Source organism: Penaeus vannamei, chromosome 4 (genome assembly GCF_042767895.1).
Source record: "Penaeus vannamei isolate JL-2024 chromosome 4, ASM4276789v1, whole genome shotgun sequence".
Lineage (NCBI taxonomy): Eukaryota > Metazoa > Arthropoda > Malacostraca > Decapoda > Penaeidae > Penaeus > Penaeus vannamei.
In genome coordinates, this window is record NC_091552.1 from 3,166,011 (window position 1) to 3,176,010 (window position 10,000).

General features: G+C 45.2%; 1 protein-coding gene across 1 annotated transcript in view; it reads left to right on the forward strand.

Annotated features, from left to right (window-relative positions):
• The window catches only part of LOC113808365 (transmembrane and immunoglobulin domain-containing protein 1), an 82,601-nt gene that overhangs the window by 61,277 nt on the left and 11,324 nt on the right, over nucleotides 1-10,000 (forward strand). The window contains exon 3 of the mRNA XM_070118141.1: nucleotides 606-772. Coding sequence (XP_069974242.1) covers nucleotides 606-772 — 167 coding nt within the window. The remainder of the gene's footprint in view (nucleotides 1-605; nucleotides 773-10,000) is intronic.

A 10,000-nucleotide genomic window follows, 5' to 3' on the forward strand; every position in this document is an offset into this window, starting at 1 on the left:
CAATTATAGCACAAATAATGATAACAATAAGAAAATATTGTGATCATGGTCATGAGAACTACAAAAGAAGTCACAATAATGACAATAATAGTCACGATAAATACAGAATTAACAAATACAAAAGAAACAAGATACCAACCTATTCACACACACACAATCTCACAGCACCCCCCCTACACACACACTCGCACAATGCACCCCCCCCCCCCACACACACACTCACTCACACAACCCACACACTCACACTCACACAGCACAACCCCCCCCCCCCCCCCCACACACACACAACCCACACACAACAGAACCCACACACACACACTCACACAGCACAACCCACACACAATCGCACAGCACAACCCACACACAACAGAACCCACACACACACACTCACGCAACACAAACCACACACAGCACAACCCACCCACCCACCCACCCACCCACACACATCAACCCCCAACTCACAACACCCCCCCCTCCCCCCCCACACAACACCCATCCCCTCCCCCCCACCCCCATCACCACACACACACACACCCCAACGTTCCAAAACTCATCTCTTTCCCCCCTCCCCCCCTCCCCCCTCCCCCCCCTTTTTTTTTTTAAAGCCTGGACGCCTGACCCGAGCATCTTACTCGGCGAATACGAAGAAGAACTGCCACAGAGAGACACCAACGCCTACTTCATGACTGACAACAATACTGTGATCACCGTCCAAGTTGGTGCCACGGCGGCCATGCGGTGCCAGGTGTTCGACGTTGCTGACCACGAAACGGTATGTGGAGTCGGTTTGTGGGTGTGGGTTGTTATGGTGTCTTTTGGGTTGTCATCATCTTTGTTGTTGTTTTTATTATTGTTGTTGTTATTATCATTATTGTTGTTTTCATCATCTTTGTTGTTTTTATTCTTGTTGTTTTTATTATCATTATTGTTGTTTTCATTATTATTATTATTATTATTATTATTATTATTATTATTATCATTATTATCATCATTGTTATTATTATTATTATCATCATCATCATCATCATTATTATTATTATTATTATTATTATTATTATTATTATTATTATTATTATTATTATTATTATTATTATTATTATTATTATTATTATTATTATTATTATTATTATTATTATTATTATTATTATTATCATCATAATCATAATTGTTATTGTTGTTGCGGTCATTATCGTGGTTATTGTTATAATCATTGTTATGAGAATGACATTTTTATCCTCATTACTATCGTATATCATTATATTTTTTATCATTATTGCTATCACCAGTAGTATTAGCATTAGTAGTAGTATAATTATGATGATAATGATAATAATAATAGTAGTAGTAGTAGTGATAATAATGATGATGATAATAATAATGATAATAATGATAATTTTGATAATAATAAAATGATAACGATAATGATAATGATATTAATAATATGAATGATAAGAATTATAAAAAGTGATGATGAAAATAATAATTAAAAAACAATAATAGTAATAATATCATTACTCTCATTACTATCATTTATAGTTATTTTTATTACTATTGTTACTATCATCATTATCATTATCATTTTCATTATCATCATGATAACAATAATAATGATAATAACAATTAAGATAATAATAATAATGATGTATATCATTATTATCAATACTACCATTAATATAATCTTAACAATTATATTTCTATCAATATCATTATCATCATTATCATTTTCTTTTTCGTGACCATCATTATCATTATCATCATGATATATATTGGTATAATTATCTTTAGCATCATCACTCGCATTATCATCACTATTATGATAAATCTTATGCTCTATAAAAATATTTTGTTTATCTATTCAAACATGTACTTCTTTATTTTTGTTTTTATCGTTTGCGTTTGTTGGGAATGAAACATCTTAATTACTTCAGTGTTTTAACTTTCTTTTTCTTTTGTGTGTTTTGTCAAATAACAGACAATGTGTTTGGTATCATGCATCACACAAATAACATTATTTACACAACCACTCGATGAAAACAAACATTTCAACAAACATTTCGCTCTCAAACGCCAGCAAGAGCAAGAAGTAAAAGGTAGAAATAAAGAGATAAATAAATAAATAAAGTAAAAAAAAAAAAAAACAGACAAGAAAAGACATATCATATTCACTTAAAACGAATAAGGAAAAGAAAAGAAAAGAAAAAAAATCCAAGCAAGAAAAGACAGAGGAAAAGATAAGAAAAGGAAAAGAGAGAAAGCTTTCCTCTCTCTCTCTCTCTCTCTGCAAGTGTATTTTGCTCTCTCTCTCTCTCTCTGCAAGTGTATTTTGTTGCACCGGTATCGTCTTTCTCGATGGCCTGTATTTTACACGCCCTGTACGTGCTTTGCAATCTAAATAATCGAAGCCAGTTTTTACGGGAGACTGTTTTAAACCGATGCACGCACGTACGGATGCACGCTTAGATATACACATCGATATGAATATGTTTGTGGGAGGGTATTTATAGTCTTATTGGTATGAAGACACACATACGTAGAATAAAAAACAAATGTACACAGACATACACGTACAGACAGACAAGCACACACACATACACGTACAGACAGATGCACACACACACACACACGCACAGACACACACACAAACACATAAACATGCATGCACGCACACACACACACACAAACACATAAACATACATGCACGCACACACACACACAAACACATAAAAATGCACGTACACACACACACAAACACAAACATAAACATGCACGTACACACACACACACAAACACACAAAACCACATAAACACGCACACACACACAGCATATCCGACAAGAAGTCAGGTAAAGAAATTTCCTAACTAATGAGTTACACTGCACTTGTTATTAACTCCTGTTTTCTGTAATATATCGAAGCAAGCAAGAACCTTATCGAATCCTAATGAAACATAACTTTAGCACGGCAATTAAGCGGAACTTATTTACAAGAAATTGCTTCTAACTTTTAATATTTCGAAGTAAACAAGTCAACCGGGTTGGGAAGTTGTTTATAACGACCGTTGCCATGGTTACCGGTCCCTTGTTAAATCGGTGTTACATTTCCCTGTGGATCTTACTCGTGTTACCTTCCCTGGATATTTCACGTCATTGGCTCGGTGTCATGTGACACGAAATCGCGCAGTATATATTTCTCTTATTTCTATTCACTGTATCTACCTGAACTTTGTTACGTTATGGTCTTTTATGAGAGTAAGTTATCATTCTTAGGCCTACAATTTACACCTAATTTCGTATATACTGTACACTTACGATGTAGTTGAGTTGAAAAAAATAGCTTCTATCCTTTACTTGGTATGTCTTCTTTGTGATTTCATAAATTCAATGAAGTTGAGAGTTATACACGATAAATTGAACATACACTTTCTCTTAATAATTGCCTATAAATTCAATGAAGTTGAGAGTGATACACGATAAATCGGCCTATCAAACATACACTTTCTCTTAATAATTGCTTTAGTATTCTCTTTATAAAATCACGTAACTGGCTTTTCCCCGTTCATAACACTCTGTTAAAGTAAATTCCGATAGACTAAAAGCAACACATTTTCTTGTATATATATTCAGAAAAAGATCTTCTTCTCGGTATCAATATGATCGCAATCTTCCTATCATATCAATATCTTGTTGATGGAGATCTCCCGAGGCAACAGAATAAAATATACTCTCTTTGTAGATACAGTGTTGGGTTCCCTGCCGTTCCTGTTATATGCTGTTATATGCTCGTCTCCCCCATTCCTGTCGTTCCTGTTATATGCTCGTCTCCCCCATTCCTGTTATATGCTCGTCTCCCCCATTCCTGTCGTTCCTGTTATATGCTCGTCTCCCCCATTCCTGCCGTTCCTGTCATATGCTCGTCTCCCCCATTCCTGTCGTTCCTGTTATATGCTCGTCTCCCCCATTCCTGTTATATGCTCGTCTCCCCCATTCCTGTTATATGCTCGTCTCCCCCATTCCTGCCGTTCCTGTTATATGCTCGTCTCCCCCATTCCTGCCGTTCCTGTTATATGCTCGTCTCCCCCATTCCTGCCGTTCCTGTTATATGCTCGTCTCCCCCATTCCTGTTATATGCTCGTCTCCCCCATTCCTGTTATATGCTCGTCTCCCCCATTCCTGTTATATGCTCGTCTCCCCCATTCCTGTTATATGCTCGTCTCCCCCATTCCTGTTATATGCTCGTCTCCCCCATTCCTGTTATATGCTCGTCTCCCCCATTCCTGTTATATGCTCGTCTCCCCCATTCCTGTCGTTCCTGTTATATGCTCGTCTCCCCCATTCCTGTTATATGCTCGTCTCCCCCATTCCTGTTATATGCTCGTCTCCCCCATTCCTGCCGTTCCTGTTATATGCTCGTCTCCCCCATTCAGTCGTTCCTGTTATATGCTCGTCTCCCCCATTCAGTCGTTCCTGTTATATGCTCGTCTCCTCCATCCTTTCCGTTCCTGTTATATGCTCGTCTCCCCCATTCCTGTCGTTCCTGTTATATGCTCGTCTCCCCCATTCCTGTCGTTCCTGTTAGATGCTCGTCTCCCCCATTCCTGCCGTTCCTGTTATATGCTCGTCTCCCCCATTCCTGTTGTATGCTCGTCTCCCCCATTCCTGTTGTATGCTCGTCTCCCCCATTCCTGTTATATGCTCGTCTCCCCCATTCCTGCCGTTCCTGTTATATGCTCGTCTCCCCCATTCCTGCCGTTCCTGTTATATGCTCGTCTCCCCCATTCCTGTTATATGCTCGTCTCCCCCATTCCTGTCGTTCCTGTTATATGCTCGTCTCCCCCATTCCTGTTATATGCTCGTCTCCCCCATTCCTGCCGTTCCTGTTATATGCTCGTCTCCCCCATTCCTGTCATTCCTGTTATATGCTCGTCTCCCCCATTCCTGTCATTCCTGTTATATGCTCGTCTCCCCCATTCCTGTTATATGCTCGTCTCCCCCATTCCTGCCGTTCCTGTTATATGTTCGTCTCCCCCATTCCTGTCATTCCTGTTTTATGCTCGTCTCCCCCATTCCTGCCGTTCCTGTTATATGCTCGTCTCCCCCATTCCTGTTATATGCTCGTCTCCCCCATTCCTGCCGTTCCTGTTATATGCTCGTCTCCCCCATTCCTGTTATATGCTCGTCTCCCCCATTCCTGCCGTTCCTGTTATATGCTCGTCTCCCCCATTCCTGTTATATGCTCGTCTCCCCCATTCCTGCCGTTCCTGTTATATGCTCGTCTCCCCCATTCCTGTTATATGCTCGTCTCCCCCATTCCTGTCGTTCCTGTTATATGCTCGTCTCCCCCATTCCTGTCGTTCCTGTTATATGCTCGTCTCCCCCATTCCTGTTATATGCTCGTCTCCCCCATTCCTGCCGTTCCTGTTATATGTTCGTCTCCCCCATTCCTGTCGTTCCTGTTATATGCTCGTCTCCCCCATTCCTGTCATTCCTGTTATATGCTCGTCTCCCCCATTCCTGTTATATGCTCGTCTCCCCCATTCCTGCCGTTCCTGTTATATGTTCGTCTCCCCCATTCCTGTCATTCCTGTTTTATGCTCGTCTCCCCCATTCCTGCCGTTCCTGTTATATGCTCGTCTCCCCCATTCCTGCCGTTCCTGTTATATGCTCGTCTCCCCCATTCCTGTTATATGCTCGTCTCCCCCATTCCTGCCGTTCCTGTTATATGCTCGTCTCCCCCATTCCTGCCGTTCCTGTTATATGCTCGTCTCCCCCATTCCTGTTATATGCTCGTCTCCCCCATTCCTGCCGTTCCTGTTATATGCTCGTCTCCCCCATTCCTGTCGTTCCTGTTATATGCTCGTCTCCCCCATTCCTGTCGTTCCTGTTATATGCTCGTCTCCCCCATTCCTGCCGTTCCTGTTATATGCTCGTCTCCCCCATTCCTGTTATATGCTCGTCTCCCCCATTCCTCTCGTTCCTGTTATATGCTCGTCTCCCCCATTCCTATCGTTCCTGTTATATGCTCGTCTCCCCCATTCCTGTCGTTCCTGTTATATGCTCGTCTCCCGCATTCCTGCCGTTCCTGTTATATGCTCGTCTTCCCCATTCCTGTCGTTCCTGTTATATGCTCGTCTCCCCCATTCCTGTCGTTCCTGTTATATGCTCGTCTCCCCCATTCCTGTCGTTCCTGTTATATGCTCGTCTTCCCCATTCCTGCCGTTCCTGTTATATGCTCGTCTCCCCCATTCCTTCCGTTCCTGTTATATGCTCGTCTCCCCCATTCCTGTCGTTCCTGTTATATGCTCGTCTCCCCCATTCCTGTCGTTCCTGTTGTATGCTCGTCTCCCCCATTCCTTCCGTTCCTGTTATATGCTCGTCTCCCCCATTCCTGCCGTTCCTGTTATATGCTCGTCTCCCCCATTCCTTCCGTTCCTGTTATATGCTCGTCTCCCTCATTCCTGTCGTTCCTGTTATATGCTCGTCTCCCCCATTCCTGCCGTTCCTGTTATATGCTCGTCTCCCCCATTCCTGCCGTTCCTGTTATATGCTCGTCTCCCCCATTCCTGTCATTCCTGTTACATGCTCGTCTCCCCCATTCCTGCCGTTCCTGTTATATGCTCGTCTCCCCCATTCCTGTCATTCCTGTTACATGCTCGTCTCCCCCATTCCTGTCGTTCCTTTTATATGCTCGTCTCCCCCATTCCTGTCATTCCTGTTACATGCTCGTCTCCCCCATTCCTGTCGTTCCTGTTATATGCTCGTCTCCCCCATTCCTGCCGTTCCTGTTATATGCTCGTCTCCCTCATTCCTGTCGTTCCTGTTATATGCTCGTCTCCCCCATTCCTGCCGTTCCTGTTATATGCTCGTCTCCCTCATTCCTGTCGTTCCTGTTATATGCTCGTCTCCCCCATTCCTGTCGTTCCTGTTATATGCTCGTCTCCCCCATTCCTGCCGTTCCTGTTACATGCTCGTCTCCCCCATTCCTGTCGTTCCTGTTACATGCTCGTCTCCCCCATTCCTATCGTTCCTGTTATATGCTCGTCTCCCCAATTCCTGTTATATGCTCGTCTCCCCCATTCCTGCCGTTCCTGTTATATGCTCGTCTCCCCCTTTCCTGCCGTTCCTGTTGTATGCTCGTCTCCCCCATTCCTGTCGTTCCTGTTATATGCTCGTCTCCTCCTGTCCTGCCGTTCCTGTTATATGCTCGTCTCCCCCATTCCTGTCGTTCCTGTTATATGCTCGTCTCCCCCATTCCTGCCGTTCCTGTTATATGCTCGTCTCCCTCATTCCTGTCGTTCCTGTTATATGCTCGTCTCCCCCATTCCTGCCGTTCCTGTTATATGCTCGTCTCCCTCATTCCTGTCGTTCCTGTTATATGCTCGTCTCCCCCATTCCTGTCGTTCCTGTTATATGCTCGTCTCCCCCATTCCTGCCGTTCCTGTTATATGCTCGTCTCTCCCATTCCTGCCGTTCCTGTTATATGCTCGTCTCCCCCATTCCTGCCGTTCCTGTTATATGCTCGTCTCCCCCATTCCTGTCGTTCCTGTTATATGCTCGTCTCCCCCATTCCTGTCATTCCTGTTATATGCTCGTCTCCTCCATCCTTTCCGTTCCTGTTATATGCTCGTCTCCCCCATTCCTGTCGTTCCTGTTATATGCTCGTCTCCCCCATTCCTTCCGTTCCTGTTGTATGCTCGTCTCCCCCATTCCTGTCATTCCTGTTATATGCTCGTCTCCCCCATTCCTGCCGTTCCTGTTATATGCTCGTCTCCCCCATTCCTGCCGTTCCTGTTATATGCTCGTCTCCCCCATTCCTGCCGTTCCTGTTATATGCTCGTCTCCCCCATTCCTGTTATATGCTCGTCTCCCCCATTCCTGCCGTTCCTGTTATATGCTCGTCTCCCCCATTCCTGCCGTTCCTGTTATATGCTCGTCTCCCCCATTCCTGCCGTTCCTGTTATATGCTCGTCTCCCCCATTCCTGCCGTTCCTGTTATATGCTCGTCTCCCCCATTCCTGTCGTTCCTGTTATATGCTCGTCTCCCCCATTCCTGTCGTTCCTGTTATATGCTCGTCTCCCCCATTCCTGCCGTTCCTGTTATATGCTCGTCTCCCCCATTCCTGTTATATGCTCGTCTCCCCCATTCCTGTCGTTCCTGTTATATGCTCGTCTCCCCCATTCCTGTTATATGCTCGTCTCCCCCATTCCTGCCGTTCCTGTTATATGCTCGTCTCCCCCATTCCTGTTATATGCTCGTCTCCCCCATTCCTGCCGTTCCTGTTATATGCTCGTCTCCCGCATTCCTGCCGTTCCTGTTATATGCTCGTCTCCCCCATTCCTGTTATATGCTCGTCTCCCCCATTCCTGTTATATGCTCGTCTCCCCCATTCCTGTTATATGCTCGTCTCCCCCATTCCTGTCGTTCCTGTTATATGCTCGTCTCCCCCATTCCTGTCGTTCCTGTTATATGCTCGTCTCCCCCATTCGTGCCGTTCCTGTTATATGCTCGTCTCCCCCATTCCTGCCGTTCCTGTTATATGCTCGTCTCCCCCATTCCTGCCGTTCCTGTTATATGCTCGTCTCCCGCATTCCTGCCGTTCCTGTTATATGCTCGTCTCCCCCATTCCTGTTATATGCTCGTCTCCCCCATTCCTACCATTCCTGTTATATGCTCGTCTCCCCCATTCCTGCCGTTCCTGTTATATGCTCGTCTCCCCAATTCGTGCCGTTCCTGTTATATGCTCGTCTCCCCCATTCGTGCCGTTCCTGTTATATGCTCTTCTCCCCCATTCCTGTCGTTCCTGTTATATGCTCGTCTCCCCCACTCCTGCCGTCCTGTTATATGCTCGTCTCCCCCATTCCTGCCGTTCCTGTTATATGCTCGTCTCCCCCATTCGTGCCGTTCCTGTTATATGCTCTTCTCCCCCATTCCTGTCGTTCCTGTTATATGCTCGTCTCCCCCATTCCTGCCGTTCCTGTTATATGCTCGTCTCCCCCATTCCTGTTATATGCTCGTCTCCCCCATTCCTGCCGTTCCTGTTATATACTCGTCTCCCCCATTCCTGTTATATGCTCGTCTCCCCCATTCGTGCCGTTCCTGTTATATGCTCGTCTCCCCCATTCCTGCCGTTCCTGTTATATGCTCGTCTCCCCCATTCCTGTTATATGCTCGTCTCCCCCATTCCTGTTATATGTTCGTCTCCCCCATTCGTGCCGTTCCTGTTATATGCTCGTCTCCCCCATTCCTGTCGTTCCTGTTATATGCTCGTCTCCCCCTTTCCTGTCGTTCCTGTTATATGCTCGTCTCCCCCTTTCCTGTCGTTCCTGTTATATGCTCGTCTCCCCCATTCCTGTCGTTCCTGTTATATGCTTGTCTCCCCCATTCCTGTCGTTCCTGTTATATGCTCGTCTCCCCCATTCCTGTTATATGCTCGTCTCCCCCTTTCCTGTCGTTCCTGTTATATGCTCGTCTCCCCCATTCCTATCGTTCCTGTTATATGCTCGTCTCCCCCATTCCTGTCGTTCCTGTTGTATGCTTGTCTCCCCCATTCCTGCCGTTCCTGTTATATGCTCGTCTCCCCCATTCCTGTTATATGCTCGTCTCCCCCATTCCTGCCGTTCCTGTTGTGTGTGTCTATTGTCTCCCCCATTCCTGCCATTCCTGTTATATGCTCGTCTCCCCCATTCCTGCCGTTCCTGTTATATGCTCGTCTCCCCCATTCCTGCCGTTCCTGTTATATGCTCGTCTCCCCCATTCCTGCCGTTCCTGTTATATGCTCGTCTCCCCCATTCCTGCCGTTCCTGTTATATGCTCGTCTCCTCCATTCCTGTCGTTCCTGTAATATGCTCGTCTCCCCCATTCCTGTCGTTCCTGTTATATGCTCGTCTCCCCCATTCCTGTTATATGCTCGTCTCCCCCATTCCTGTTATATGCTCGTCTCCCCCATTCCTGCCGTTCCTGTTATATGCTCGTCTCCCCCATTCCTGCCGTTCCTGTTATATGCT